The sequence below is a fragment of the Nyctereutes procyonoides genome, unplaced genomic scaffold (assembly GCF_905146905.1).
Source record: "Nyctereutes procyonoides isolate TBG_1078 unplaced genomic scaffold, NYPRO_anot_genome, whole genome shotgun sequence".
NCBI classification, from domain to species: domain Eukaryota; kingdom Metazoa; phylum Chordata; class Mammalia; order Carnivora; family Canidae; genus Nyctereutes; species Nyctereutes procyonoides.
The window spans coordinates 13,718,447-13,733,996 of record NW_026575133.1 but is presented as its reverse complement, the minus strand read 5'-3'; the positions used below and the strand labels follow the sequence as shown (position 1 = coordinate 13,733,996).

The 15,550-nt window shown below is 46.4% G+C and overlaps 1 protein-coding gene across 4 annotated transcripts in view; it reads left to right on the top strand.

Moving 5' to 3' along the window:
- The window catches only part of XPNPEP1 (X-prolyl aminopeptidase 1), a 54,982-nt gene extending 39,705 nt beyond the window's left edge, over positions 1-15,277 (top strand). For 3 of the 4 annotated variants that reach the window (XM_055299812.1, XM_055299813.1, XM_055299814.1), the window contains exons 11-21: positions 840-929; positions 1,482-1,532; positions 2,874-2,932; positions 3,074-3,151; positions 5,024-5,095; positions 6,581-6,641; positions 8,124-8,193; positions 9,067-9,240; positions 9,958-10,034; positions 11,252-11,350; positions 14,728-15,277. In XM_055299812.1, the coding sequence (XP_055155787.1) occupies positions 840-929; positions 1,482-1,532; positions 2,874-2,932; positions 3,074-3,151; positions 5,024-5,095; positions 6,581-6,641; positions 8,124-8,193; positions 9,067-9,240; positions 9,958-10,034; positions 11,252-11,350; positions 14,728-14,856 (960 nt within the window). In that variant the 3' untranslated portion in view covers positions 14,857-15,277. Of the gene's footprint in view, positions 1-839; positions 930-1,481; positions 1,533-2,873; positions 2,933-3,073; positions 3,152-5,023; positions 5,096-6,580; positions 6,642-8,123; positions 8,194-9,066; positions 9,241-9,957; positions 10,035-11,251; positions 11,360-12,265; positions 12,312-14,727 lie in introns of all 4 variants that reach the window. The other variant, XM_055299815.1, reaches the window with a different exon arrangement.
- The last annotated feature ends 273 nt before the right edge of the window (positions 15,278-15,550 follow it).

The following is a 15,550-nucleotide window of genomic DNA, read 5'->3' as shown; positions in this document are numbered from 1 at the left end:
GTTCTTCCCTGGGCCTCTGGCTGCAAGTGGCCTTTGGCAAGCCCAGGGGTATCCCCTCTCTGCCCATCCTGGGAAAAGCCTAGGCCTGGCCCGCTAGACCTACCTTGTGAGTGTACCCTACCACCCTCATAGTACGTGTGAGTCAGTCTTGACCTGAGTTTGGGGGTCATGCCTGCTTTCTTTGTTTCAGGAGGTCTACATGTGAGGGTGAGGGAATGAGATTGGAGAGAATGAATGCCTTTCAACAAGCTCTGTACAAGAGCACAGATGTGGTCCTGAATCCCTCTCCCATAACACAGGGCTGGGTTCCAACTCATTCTTAAATTGGATAGGGTCTTCCCATACCATGAAGAGCAGGTGATGTGTGATCCTGGAACAAGATAGAGGAAGGAGTGGTCATGTGGTCCTCAGACAATGGGAAAAAGCCTCCTTTGTGCAGCAAGAAAGGGGTTATTTCGGTCAAGCTTTGATCGTTAGTGAAGTCTGACCATGACCATGACCATGACCATGACCATGACCATGGAGGCTTGAAAAGCAGTATCTTCCTGATGGCTGGCAGCCAGCAGTGTCTAAGAGCTGAGGATGGGGGCAATAGAAGATAAATACTCTGTTTGATGGACTTCATCTTTTTGGAAGAGCTCAAGCCCCTTTCGTCATGCTCAGAGTCCTCAACTGAAAGGGGTGGGTCTTCAATCCCCAGGCACAGCGAGGTGGGTCCTGAGTGGGAGCTCTTCACATGATTTGTCTTACGTGTGATGTGCTGGGTGAAGCCGTGCCTGCCTTAGCCTGGGGTGCGTGGAGCCGGGTTTGATTTCCCATACCGCTCCTTGTGCCCCTAGGATCATCGATGCTGTATGCCTTACACCCCCATCTGCATTGCCAAAGCTGTGAAGAATTCTGCTGAATCAGACGGCATGAGACGAGCTCACGTGAGTAAAGCAGCTTGTGCAGAAGAGGGGGTGTCAGAAGGCCCATCCCAGTCCCTCACCTGCCGCGTGGCTTTGAGCCTGGCACAAGGTCAGAAATTCTCTGACCCTTCCAGTGTTAAGGAGAGAATGAAATCAAACACTCAGTGGGCTAGATCTTTACAGAGTCTAACATACACCACAAAAAAAGGCATTGATGATGATGTCTCTTAAAAGGCCCAGCATATGTTTTAAGGCCAGCGGTGGGTCTAGAAGGATGCGAGGCCCACAGATGGCTTTTGCCAGTGGCTTGACCGCTGAGGGATTTGCCCCTGTTCTCTGGGAGGGCCTTTCCTGGTTGTGCCTGAGCTCCTGAGCAGCAGAGGAGCCCTTTCCCTGCTGGTGGGAATTGCTGCCCAATTGTTTACAGGGAGTGCCTGCATGAAAAGTCCTGATGGCTGGAGGGCGTGCCCTGTGGGTCCAGCCTTCTCAGTATCCTGCTAGGGCTGGGCTCTGAATTTGCCCAGCTGATTTGCAGTAATAACTTTAAAAAAAATGTCTCCATTGTTTGCACAGATTAAAGATGCTGTTGCCCTCTGTGAACTCTTTAACTGGCTGGAGAAAGAGGTTGGTTCTTAGTCTTTGTTTACCATGTGGCTGTAGATTATTCAGAAGCTGTAAACGTGTGACTCTAACCGTGGCCCTCTCTGTGCTCTGGTGACCCGGAGGTCTAAGGTCTTGATCTAATTTTAGTACTCTTTCTTGGTAGTTCTTTCAGGAAATTTGGTGTGTATTTAGAATTTTTTTTTAATTGTTGAAACTAGTAACATTGATGAGAAAGAATTTCCTTAACTGAGAGGAATCCTTTTTTGGGTCAAGGCATTGTCTTATAAGTGGAATTTCATTATAAGGAAAAATGACTCACAATAATATTATAGGCAAGCTGATTGTATTAAGAGAAAAAAGATCTTTGCGTACATTTTAGACTTCAATTTGAGATATAAAACTCTGGATAGTATATTGACTCTTCGGCCATGAATTTCTTGCCTTTTCATTCCTTATGGTTGACAGCAGGGGGATTGCTTTGTGCTGTTATTAAACAATCTCATGTTCCCTTTAAGTGTTATATAAACAACTCTTTAAAAGTAGCTTAAATTGGAAAAAGAGTATCACCCTTACTCCCACCTGTGTAACTATTTTATTCCCTCTGGCTGTTGTTGTTCTGTGTAAATCAATTTTACATGTCTCTCAGTGTATAGATATGATTTTGTATTTTATTTTATTCACTTAGTACCATAGTGTGAGCATTTTCCATGTGCTTTGAGGCCTTTAAAAAGGATCCAAATTGTAGAAGCATTGTGTGGTGACAGATGGTAGCTACACTTGTAGTGAGCATAACGTAACGCAGAGATGTTGAATCACTGTTGTATACCTGAAACTAACATAGCATTGTGTGTCAACTACACTCAAAACCACAAAAAAACAAAAAACAATAGCAACAGAAAAATGGATCCAAATAGAGAGGTTGTGTTTAGTGGTTAGACCAATTTGCCATTCCTCCTATTTTCAAGTATTTAGAGCATTTTTTTTTGTGCTATTATCAGCTTGTAATACTATCTTTGTGTTTATCTTTTTATTTAGGATGACTTTTTTAGGACGATATCCTAGCAGGAGATGCTTTTGAATTTTTAAACTTAGATGGATTGTTTGGGGAGGTTTTAGGGCATAACACAGAGGCAAATAGTTGAATGAAAAATTGAAAGGATAGAAACCCTTCTACTTTAGATAGCTTTGATAAGAGTCTTTGGAAATTCCCTCCTTATTAAAGATGAGACATCAGCTGTGTCCTGTAGGTAGAAAGTTGGGACATGGGAAGTGAAGAAAAAAGCTTTTAATGCATGCCCTTTAATATGTACGAAATGCATTGATATATTGCCCCAGATACTTTATAAGCAACTCTCTTAATAGGTGCCCAAAGGTGGTGTGTCCGAGATCTCAGCTGCTGACAAAGCCGAGGAATTTCGCAGGTAAGGAACCATGTGTGGGGGTGTGGGGGCATGAACCTTATGGTTATTTCTTTGGCAAGTTAAATGAGGCTGAGAGGGCCCTGATTCTTGGCACAATAAAATCCTTTAAGCCGCTTTGCTCTCTGTGCCTTTCTGTTCTAGGCAACAGGCTGACTTTGTGGACCTGAGCTTCCCAACGATTTCCAGTACGGGACCCAATGGCGCCATCATTCACTACGCGTAAGGCATGCGGAGGAGCACGCTGCCTGGCTTTGCTGCTGCTTCTGCACAGAAGCCTGAGCAGGGGAGAGACATTATTTTACCAGAGGCCCCAATGCCCACCTCTATGTGTCTGTTGAAACTGTTCTTATATGGGACATGAGGACTTGTTATCTCTTGTTTCCTCTAAATCTCCAAGTCTCTGCCTTTTGGGAGCCTTGACCTCAGGTGTATGGCATTGATCTTCTCCATGATATAGTCAAATGGGTTGTCCCCTCTTTCCTTTCTGAGGTCACAAAAGCTGTATTCATAGCTCTTGATCATGGTGATCAGAATATTTTAGTGTTTGTCTTTCCTGATAATGGTAGCCTTCTTGATGTATGAGTCCAAACATCTTGTGAGCTCCATCCATCACCTCCTTACTGAAAAACTTATCACTAGGTTATTGAGCATCCTCTTGTGATAAGGGAGGTAAGTAGCACCCTTTCTTTCCTCCCTGCGGGCTTGAAGCTTGGCACCCAGCCTATGGGGAATATCAGCAGATGATGTGCAAGATCCTGTGGACTCACAGCACAGAGCGTTCCCTGTTCTCTGAGATGGGAGGAGCACTGATGAGTTTGGGAAATGAAACTTGGCTTGGTCATTAGGCTCTAGCTTCAGATTTGTCCAGTCGAATGGCTTTGCCTTGTGTTGAGCATTTTGAGTTCTTTGCTTCATGTCTGTGATATACACAATCAGTGGAGGAATGCTTGGTCTGTCTCACTGGGCTGTATATAGGCAGAGATCCCTGCCCCCCCCCCATTTTAATAATTGCTTTTAGACCTTTTAGTCTTGGGGCAAATTTTGAAGCGGTGTGTGGGAGACAGTCACAGATGTGATTGTGCAGTTCTCTTACATTAATGCTTCTGTTCCAAAATTAAAATGTAAAAAGGACTTCAGTTTTTTTTTGTCTTATGTTTAATTCAGGTGATGAATTTCTTGGCTGGATACTATTCTAGAATTTTGCATATAATTAACACATGAAAAAATTTCAGATCAAGGAGGGGGAGAAGTCTGCTTCTGCTTTGGCATTTTTACCCTGTGGGCTGTGGGAAGCCTGTTGAGAAGCAGGGCGCTGGAGCTGGTTCCATATCTGATTGTCTTTCTCAGTCGTTTGGCTTGGGTGTGACCACTGATGCCCTTGGTGCTGAAGAGAGGAGGTGGTGCCTGGAAATGAAGGAGTCCTTCTCTCAGATGCAGGACAGAGACTTGGATTACTCCCTTTAGCATTTCCCAGTGCAGTGGTACTATCTGGAAATCAGATCACTCTTTAAAAATACTTCATGTTCATTTAAAAAAAGTGCTTTGGCATTAGAACATTGTGATCCACTCCTTTTCCCAGTTAAAATCCCTTTAGTTTTTCTCCCAAACTGAGACATTTACCTTCTGCCTGTCTGGTGGTGTGGGGAGCACAAGGGGAGGCCCCTGATGTGGAATCTGAGGCTGGGGCCTGGGACTCCCACACCCAGAGACAATGACTCCTGGCCGCTCCATTCCCAGTCTTCAGGACTATAGCATGGTCCTCTTGAATCTATTGATTATTATTTCTGTAGCTTTTATAATTATTACATGAATACCTGTTTTGTTCCAGATACAAATAGAGATAGATGTGAAGAAATACGTTCTTCTTCCTTCTCTTGAGCTCTTTATCCAGTTGTGGAGATAGATTGACTGGGTCTTTGAGTAGTTCTAGAAGATTAAATTATTTGGAATAATTGTGTGGGTAACTTTTAATTTTGATATAATTTCAGACTTACATAAGTTGTAAGAGTAGTATAAGGAACTCTTGTATGTCTTCTCCCAGATTCAGCAAATAAATTTGTGGAATAATTAATTTTTAATTAACTTTCTTAGGCCAGTCCCTGAGACGAATAGGACCTTGTCCCTAGATGAAGTATACCTGATTGACTCGGGAGCTCAGTACAAGTAAGTGAACTAGGGCTTGATTGGGGTTGGGTAAAAAAACTTGAATAGGGAGCAAGCCAGGCTCCAGCCAAGGGTGCTCAGCTGGGAATCTCACTCTGCTCCAGGCACTAATGGAATCATTCTCATGTCTTGTCCTTTTTTTCACCCCTGCTTGAACTTGTCCATTGGTGACTCTTCCCACAAAAGGCTGTTTGATAGAAATGTTTAGTTCTTGGCCGGAAGTTGTTAAATACTAAATAAATAACTGAAAGCAAGCTTTCAAAACCATTGGAAAGGCTTCTTCCATAGCTCATAAACTGCGTGCTAGCTCTCTGGACTTGCAGCAGCCCCAGGGCCTTACGAAGTGAAGGATTAATTTTAAATGAGTAAATGAGAAACTAGGGTTGCCCCTGAATTTCTGAATTTTCATCTTGATGTCTCGCAGCTTTCATACTCAGCCTCTAGAAAGTTTCTCAGAGAAGAACCCAAGATTTTGCTGGATCTGAATGTGGAACCCAGGAGAAGGAGCTGCAATAGGTGTTGTCTGCATTAAGAGAGCACAAGCCAGGCCTTTTAATGTTTCCCACTGCAGTTGGGACTGTGGCTGATGGAGAGCCTGAGTATTTTTTTTTTTTATTTTTAAAGATTTTATTTATTTTTTAGAGAGAGAAAGAGAATGAGAGCAAGATTGGAGGGAAGGGCAGAGGGAGAGGGAGTAGGAAAGAATCTCACTGACCTGCTGCTAAGTGCAGAGCCCTACGTGGGGCTTCGGATGCTTAACCGACTGAGCCACCCAGGTGTCCCTGGAGAGCCTGATTATTTGGTGGGGTCCGCCACATATGTGGAAATGACAGCCTAGCCTGGGGACACATTGGTTACCATTAATGATAATAGCTTAGAGCTCAGGGTGTTGAGATGGTTCAGTTTTAAATTTTAGTAGGATTGCAAAATTCCCATTTCTATGTTAGGGGTGTGAATTAGTCCACTCTAAGAGATGCCTTTGTGTATTTTTAGGGTCTTTGCTGTCCTGATGGGAGGAATTAGAGGTTGGCCCTGTTTTGATAGAAGCAGGCTCCTATTTGCTCCTATTTACTTTGTCCTCCTCCCCCTCATTTATAACCCCATGATAGTGTCTCCGATGAGACAGTCCTCACATTGTAGACCAAAAGTGCTTATGTCAGGGCCTGACGGAGTTCATTCTCACTACCTCCGACCATCCTAGCATTCATACTTTGTTTCATTTTATTTATTTATAAAAAGATTTATTAATTTGAGAGAGAGAGAGAAGACCACAAGCAGGAGGGGAGGAGCAGAGGGAGAGGGAGAGAGTGAATCTCAAGCAGACTCCACACTGAGCATGGAGCCCGATGTGGGGCTTGATCTCAACGACCCTGAGATCATGACCTGAGGTGAAACCAAGAGTCAGATGCCTGACTGCACCACCCAGGTGCCCCTGAGCAAAAGCTTATTTTTAGTGAACACTAATCTGTCCTTTCTTTTGGAAAGGGATGGGACGACAGACGTGACACGGACCATGCATTTTGGGACCCCTACAGCCTATGAGAAGGTAAGCTGGAGCAGAAAACGAGAGAGCCCTCCCTGCTTTCTTAAGAACGGCATTGCTTTTATGAAAAGCAATTGTATAATGAAGTAAAATTTGTCTGTGAGTTAGTAAAAACAGCTCATTACTCTGGAGCCTGGCTTATCTGCTTCGTGATGTCCATTTAATTAATTACTGGAGAAATTTTAAAAGCATTCCGTTTGCTAAGGTCAGAGCCACTCAGATTTCAGTTTACACAGCATCAGTGTTCTCTTGAGTCAGGAAATCTCTATGGAGATGGGAGTGGGGTAGTGAAACGTCTGCTTTTTACAAACTGTCTTGATTTGATTCTGAAAGCCACCTGCCTTCTTTTAAGTTCAGCATTTCCATCTATGGCTTACCTCAGGCACCCCCTGCAATGGTACACACTGCTTAGGTTGTGCTGTCTGGCGTGGAGGGGAGATGGCAGTGAGGTAGAGGGATGTGCACCAGGAGTCTGGAGGTTGGACTTCAGGTCTTCTCTGCTGTACACTGGCCCTGTGACTTGCCTAAAGCACTTAGACCACCTCCATAAAAATGGGGGTAAGAATACCTGCCTCCAGGGCTGGTTGTAAAGGTGCCATGACCCTGGTAAGTTCCTGCATCAGTCCCTACCAGGTGAATGTTGGTTGAGTCTCTTGAGTGAATCTGTTTTTCTGGGAGCTCCTATAGGAAGTTTATCCCAGGGGTAGAGTTTTATGCCAAGCTGCAGAGCAGATTGCATAGTTTTAGTCTTGTACCTCATCTGTTTGTAGACACGAGCACCTTAAAAGAATTTGACCTCGGTGCCACATACATTTGGCATGACTCTTTTGTGCAGGCTAAAGAGCTCGAGACCAGATTGAAGGGTGTGGGTTTATGCCTGGTTCTGTACCTTACTGGCAAGCCACTAACCTTCCAAGCAGCACTCTTCTTTTCCAGGCAGTAGGGCTAAGCTCTGAATATAACATTGGTAAGGGGCACAGATGCTGGAGCAAGACCACTTGGCTTCAAGGTCAGATGCTGCCAATTATGAGCTACACCACTGGCAGGCTAGTTCATCTGTGTCAAGTGAGGGTGACAACAGAATCGCCAGCATAGAGTGTGGGGTTTAGTGTTCAGTGCTTAGTACCATGCCTGGCACAGGGGACTAGCTCGGTAAATGTTAGCTGGTGTCATCAGGATTTTTTGTTACTTTTCCTCATCTTTCTCAGGCTCAAAGTGTATCAGAATGTTCTTTACAAGGGAAGGACCTGTGGGCTCATCTCTCTCACAGTTCTCTTTCAACTAAACTTAATTTCAAGATTTTCTAAAAAATCGGCCCCATGGCCCACCTTTTTTTTCCACCAGAGTTTTTCCTTTTCACTCTGATTTTCTCTGTGGTGTTGCTAAAAACCTTCAGAAGCAAGGTTTTCTGAACTGCCGGGAAACTACAGGACCGAAGCATCTTGTCCTCGTTCTGCAACATGCCCCCTGGGTTTTCTTTGGCAGGAATGCTTCACATATGTCCTCAAGGGCCACATAGCTGTGAGTGCAGCCGTTTTCCCGACTGGAACCAAAGGTAGGTGGTTCCTTCTGTCATATGGCAGGCTTTTTCTTGTTGAGGCACCAAACATGTCTAAATTTGAGTAGGAGAACATTTCCTTTCTTGTCATGTCAGGCCCAGCCAGGGCTAGTGTTGCATGGAGTCTCCTAGAACAACCACTGACTGAGCTCAGGGAACCTCCCAGGGAGCCAGGCTTTGGTTTGGGCCTGACGTCAGTGGTGTACCTCTCCTAACCACCTAAGGTGTTAGATGAGACATGGGTGGATCCCAGGAGAGAGCAGCCAGGGCTGAAGGCCTCCAGACCTGAGTGGAAGTTGATACAGCCTCCTATCTGTCCTGCCTCAGTGGACCATTGCCTCCTTTTGGGATCCTTGTCAGGATTTATTTTCCTGGGGACCTGACTTCACATATATACCAGTTGAGGACTGATGGCTGGGCATTGGATGGGGAGTGGACAAGCCCTGGGCCTTGGATCTGCTTAGATTGGGCCTGCATTCATCTCCCTTGGCACCTATTTCCTTGTAGTCTGTTTAGAGTCTCCTCTTTGTAATCCTGAAACCTCAGGATCCCAGAGCCAGGAAGGGGATGTCTGTATCATCAACACCCTGAGCTGCAGCAAGGTGTCCAGCCCCTTCACTGGCTTCCTGGACAAACAGTTCTCTAGCTTCAGACTGAGCTCCAGACTGGCTGGGGAGTGGCCGTCTTTGGGAGCTCTGATTGTTAATTCTTTCTTACGCTGGGTTGAAATCAGAGCCCTCCAGTAACTTTTACACGTTGGTTTCTGTTTCATTTTCTGGAGCCAAGCATAATAAATCTAATCTCTAAAGTGCTTTGCAAATTGAAAAGTACTGGACAAATATCATCAAGTGGTTCTTATGTGTCTTTCAGGACACCTTCTTGACTCGTTTGCCCGCTCAGCTTTATGGGATTCTGGCCTGGATTACCTGCACGGAACAGGACATGGTGTTGGGTCTTTTCTGAATGTTCACGAGGGTCCTTGTGGCATCAGTTATAAAACCTTTTCTGATGAGCCTTTGGAGGCAGGCATGATCGTCACTGATGGTAAGTGCCCCTCACATCCAGGGTGTGCACGGGTCTTCGAGCCTGTATGAGGCTCTCTGTTGTTTCTTATATTTTGATGATCTTAAAGTAAATTGGATATAATTTCCCCCTTTGTCACCTTGAATTTAACAAGACAACTTTTTATGATTATAAAAGTGGTAGGTGTTCATTCTAGAAAAGGTGAGACTGTGGGACAGTGTGTGGAAGATGAAAATCATTTGGAATCCAACTACCTAGGGGGAAACATTGTTTAATATTTTGATGTTATAGCTTTTGGTCTTTTATATATGTGTGTATCTTTTTTTTTCTAATCATTCCGATTCTACTGGATGACCTATTGTTTGTATTCTACTTTCTTACTTAATGTACTACTTTTCCCACATCATTACCAGATCTCTGCATAAATTTTAATGCCTGCATCGTTATGTCTCATGAATGTGCTCCAGTGATTTATTTGGTGAACCCTCTGTAATTGTATTCCCTACCCTGGCACCTGTTTTCAGGGACTTTGGAACCTTTCTGTTCTTCGAGTACCTATTGGGGGTAGCCTTATGGAGGAGGCATCTCTGGGCTCTTGCGGCTGGACTTGAGTGGGCTCTTGACCTGTTTCCCCTGCTCCTTCAGAGTGGAACTGTCATTCCAGGAGCAAGCCCTTCCCCTCTGTGTGCAAGTGTCCATCATGGGCTGCTTTTAATTTCTGGGTTTGATTTCTTTTAGAGCCGGGGTATTATGAAGATGGGGCTTTTGGAATTCGCATTGAAAATGTTGTCCTGGTGGTTCCTGTGAAGACCAAGGTAGGTGATTATTTATTTATTTATTTAAAAATTTTCTAATTTCTTAATGAGGCAGAATGAAGATGTTTGTCTTTGGAGCCACGAATGTGCCATTCTGGAGCCAAACTGGATCTTCCTTGCCCCGATATCAGGGAGTCCCTTAGAAATTACTCTCCTCTGCGAAACCAGAAAGAAAAACCTTAGTGAATTGGGACCCACAGCTGGAATTCATGGGCCCCAGGCAGGCCTCTGCCAGATGTGATTTGGAGCTCTGAGTTTACTGGAGGCTGCTTGTCATGATGCTTCCTCTACTGGGGGCAAGTGTTGGGGCTGAGAGAGGTGCTTGTTTAACGGCTCCTCCCAAACCCGGGGCCAGGGCTTGGAAACTGTATTTTCAACAAATGTCTCAGATGATTTTTATTGGGTAAAACTGAGGAACCCTCAGTTATCCATGGGTCAGGCCCCGCAGGCTGGTGATTAGACAGGTCTTTTGCCCTCCAGAAGACAGGTGCTTCACCTCCCCATCACTATTATCAAGAGGTTACAAGGCTTGAGGTGCTACGCTTTACCTAGAAGACCCATTTATTCCTGTTCTGTGGTGATGGTGGAAATGGAACAGTTGGCAAGAAGTGGCTTCCTAAGCCTGCAGGGATCTGCTCTCTGCTTCCACATTGAAGTCACTGTCCTTGTGAGTGGCCTCTCACCTCACTCAGTCCCACAGGCCTTGCCAGGAGCAGAGACCCAGCATGCTGGCAGGTGCCCTGGCCATTCCATGCTATGTAGCATGGACAGACCTGTTATCTGTCACCTGATGAGACCAGCTAGTCAAGGCAGGACACATGGTTAACTGTTAAATAAAAGTGATGTTGGGGACTTGTACTCCGATAGAGTCTTGAGAACCCAAACCAGTGATGCCCCTCATCCAGACTACCATGCTCTGCCCCTGCTGCTTCTCTATCACAGTGGACATTAGCTTGCAGACCTGCTGCTGACAGCCCCTCGGCTTTTCTGGTAGCTGCTGTTGGCATAGCGGAGTAGCTCGAGGACAGTGGCATCAACTGGGTTCATTGTACCTCCTGGGCCTATGAAAATGCTGACCGGCTCACCCCTTCTTGGTTTCCTAGTCACACCTGGCCCCAGGGCATGGGGGCGGTGATCATGTCTGGGGGGAATGACCTCATGGTGGTTCACTGTGGTAGAGGGGAGTAAAAACTTGTGTTTTCTTCCTTTTCCAACAGTATAACTTCAATAACCGGGGAAGCCTGACCTTTGAACCTTTAACTTTGGTTCCAATACAGACCAAAATGATAGATGTGGATTCTCTTACAGACAAAGAGGTAATGAGGGTGGCTTGGAGGAGACAGAGTGAGAGTGGGGGTGGAGAGCTTACCTCATATTCTCTAGTCTGTTCTCACTTTTTTAGAGGTGTGTGCCACCTGAGTCTGAAAATCCTGGGTCTCCTGAGGACTATAGGTGCTTGTCCTGTATTTATTTGTTGGCTCTCCAGGTAGAGATAGTCCTCCTTGCACCATTGTGGGGCTGCAAGTCTATGACTGGGACTGGTCCATGTTGCTTTCCTTGAGGCCCAGACCTGTAGATGTGCTGAAGTGCGTTTAGCAAACCATGGGCCACGCGTCTTCTCTCTGAAAAGCCGGATGGGTGGTAGGGCCTGTTGGCTATTGCATATGCCAGATTGTTTTCTCGTGTTGAATGAAACATTAAGGGAATGAAAAGCAAAATCTATTATCACATGCCCAGTTTTCACACAGAGAGAAGAGAGGTGGTGCCTACTATCTGGTCACTCCAGGCTGTGAAACTCTTTGTAAAGCTTGGAGCACAGTAGTGCCCACTATCAAGCCCAGAGGGTTGCAGGTCTTGAACCCCCCTTCACATCCTGTGGTGGGTGTCCAGGCCCCGGGACCCAGAGTAAGGCCTGAGGGATCAGGCAGGTGATGAAACTCAGAGTAGAGAAAAGGGTCAGAAACAGGGCAGGAACAGTCAGCACTGGACAGACAAACCGTTCCCAAGCCAGAAGCCAGGAGGACACAAGTTCCAGAGCAAGGCAGGTGACTGATGGGAGCCAAAGGCAGGACAAGCATGACAGGTTACTGTAGGAGTAAATTTTTGTTGCCCAGAAGAGCAACTGGCCTATCCTGGGGACCTTGAAGTGCCCCTTCAGGCACCTGGGCCTCATGCTTGGCACCAGAGCAAATGCCTCCAAGGCCTGAGGAGGCCTCGCTGTTGGACTGTAGAATGGGACTCTCCCAGCCAGAAGCCTCTTTTTCCCTTATTCAGCTCACAGATGGGTGACAGAAAAAGGCCATCTACTTCCTGCTTAGCATGGGCACCTCTGCTTAACTGTCATTGTCTTTGACCAGCCAGATGTCCCCACTCACAGCACTTAAACGAGGGGTACTGTTGTGGCTTTATTCAGCTTGTAGATGGTGCTGGACAGGAGACAGCTTGTCGGCAGCACAGGGTCCAGTGTGTCTGGCAGGAAGAGTTCCTTCAGCAATCCAGGGGCTTGTCTCGAGCCCCCCTAGGGGTGACTCAGGTGAAAGGGGACATGAACACATGAGTGGGCATGGAAGCCATCCTGCTTTGAATCCTTGGTTCACCGTAGGAGCCAATGTCTCTTTTCACGGGCTTGGGTACAGCTTCCAGGGTCTTAGCAAGGGACTTTCCTGCAATCCTGTAAAAAGTCACTCTCTTCTCAGCAGCCCATGGCAGTGGCTTCCTACCACATAACTCTAGGTCACACAGTCTTTGCTGTCCCTATAAAGTGCACTATCAGGAGGCATTCCTCCCAGTGATACTCTCCTTTGTCCCAGGAAATAGTGCATGGGGAGGGGTGAGCAAGGCCATTCTTCTTTGAGGGAGAGTTTTGTTAACCTAACTCAGTCCACCCCATGACATTGGACATAGACCAGTGGGCTCTATTGTCATCATTGGTTCATTACTACACTGTGCACGGCCAAGTCACTGAACTGTTCTTTCTACCAATTAGTTTTTATAGGGCAGATAGTATCTTCTTAGCCTTAGATCATAAGCAAGTTCCTACAAAGAGCAGTAGATGTATTTAACATATCAAGCAGAGTGCATTTGTTGTTTCTTTTAGCAAAAGAATCTTTTTCCATGTACCCCTTAATAAATCTGGGGCTTCATTCTCTTTGAAGGCACATTACTACCCACAACCAGATTCTTTCCATTTGGCTTTTATGATACTTGGTCATGCCCGTTACCATCTCCCAAACAGTCTTTTTGGTTTCTTTAGGGAAACTTTTTGGGTTGGGTTTGCATTCCCATTCTTTATCACCAGATGGCAGCTGAGGACTTTGGTCATGAACATGGGCGGCTGCAGACTTTCAAGGCCTTTGGGATGTTGGTCAGGCCCCACTGAGGATGTGGGTACAACTGAAAGGGTCTTAGGGGACTTTGACCTTGGCTTCAGGGTTGGCTGCCTTGGGCTGCAGGCTGTCTCGTAGCCCATTCTGACCCATAGCAGTCTGCTAGCTTTTGACACCCTGTCCTGCTCCCCAGCTCCCAGCAGGGGCTAGTAAATTCTTAATAGTGGGGAGTGGAGCCCTGGCTGGGTCAGAGCCAGCTGGCAGTACCACTGCATCTGTCTGCCCATCTTAGTCCCTGAGCTCATCCTTGGTACGTGGGCAAGACCGTAGTCCCTGATGTCCATCCTTTTGTAATACCACTGCCTTCCCACATGGTGTGTGGGTCATCACAACAGCAGCATAGATGATGATATTACTCTTGCCAGCCTCACTGCAGCTGAGTGTCTGGTCAGGCCCACTTCATGGACAGTGCAGAGAATAGGTGGTAGTCCTCTGGGTAGAACTTGCTTCACTCTAGCCTTCACACCCGCCCTGCCCCAAGGGGGAGACTTCACCCTTTTATGGCTACAGAACTTTCACCATCAGGTGCCGGGGATCAGCTCTGACCCAGGCACCAAGTCCTGTCAGACCTCCTTCATTCTTACCTCTTTTTAAAAAAATCTCTTGGGGTGGTGGGCACATTCAGCTGAGTTTCTGAAAGTTAAGCTCCCAGCCCCATCCTGTAGCACCACAGTCCTTGGTTCGCCAAAGGTTTGGGGTTCATCTAGATAGCCACACTCCCAAGACCCATAGGGGCTCAGCTGATCCTAGGTTATTCAGCTTTGTCAGTGGATACAAGTAGGAAACTCAGTGCATTGGGGGGACACCTTCAGGTGTGTCTCTTAGCAGGGCTCTTACTGGCCATCTCAGCGCTAGTTTTCAGTACTCTCTCCTCCACTGCCACCCTGAGATGGCGAAGGTATTTGGGAACAAGGCCACATAGGTGGGCGTAGAACCTACCAGATTGCCTGCCCCATCCATCTTACAATGTCCTGTGGTTGTTGCTTCTGGGTGGTCCTGTTGAGAATAATACCTGGTTCCAGGTTACTCTGACTCAGGGGAGCCCAACACCTTGCTCTCAGGTAAGTATGGTTCCTTCACATGCAGTAGACTGTTCTGGAAGCATTTTGCCGTAAGTGATATGGCCTTGTCCCATCGATTTCCAGAGAAATAGAGCACAAGGAAGTCACTCGTCCCTAAGCAGGGGGAGAAGGTTTTGTGTATCTTTGTCCTCAGCTTGTAATCTTGGCACTCGGGGCCTCCCTGTTTGCCCATGGAATCCTTGGGAGAGGTGTGAATACCACATTTGGCTTTCTCCCTTCTTGTAGTGTGATTGGCTCAACAACTACCACCTGACCTGCAGGGATGTGATCGGGAAGGAATTGCAGAAGCAGGGCCGCCAGGAAGCTCTCGAGTGGCTCATCAGGGAGACACAGCCCATCTCCAAACAGCATTAATGCCTCCCTGGTTTGGGTTTTTGTAAGATGCTCCAGGGAAGGGAAGAAACCTGGCAGATTCCTGACATCTGTCTCCTTTCCTCTCCTTCCTTTCTTCCCCTTTTTACTTTGAGATTCTAAGGAGAACTGAAAATCTTCTTATCCTCTTTGATATTTTCTTGCAAACACTCGATCTTTTATGATTTTTTTAATTATTGAGAACGAGCCAAGAATAAAATTGCTGCACTGGAAGGAGGGTCCCCCCAAAACTGAACACTTGACCCGGGGGGACGCCTCGAGCAGCCACAGTGAGTTCTCTGGCCCGTGATGGTGAAGCCCTGCGCGCTTGCTCTCTGATGGTTCCAGGTGCTAGTACATCATTCACAATCTCCTTGATTCATGGGACTGTATTTATGATCAGTGAATAAAATGTCAAAATGTACTCTGTCTCAGCCGTGTCTTTCCTCGCATCACTGTCCACCCTGCGTGTTAGACAAGCTCATTCCTAGGGCTGGTGGCCTTTGGGAGAGATGTTTTCTAGGTAGAAGGTACCCTCTGAGGGCAGATCCCTGGCCTCCCCACATATTGTCTGGCTTAACTGGAAAGCCTCCCTTTCTTTTCTCTAGAAAACCCAATATTTTGGTGAGTATGTCAAAAGTGAGTCTTCCGTGGTCCACCCGGTGTCACACATTGCAGGGTCTCCCCCGCACACCAA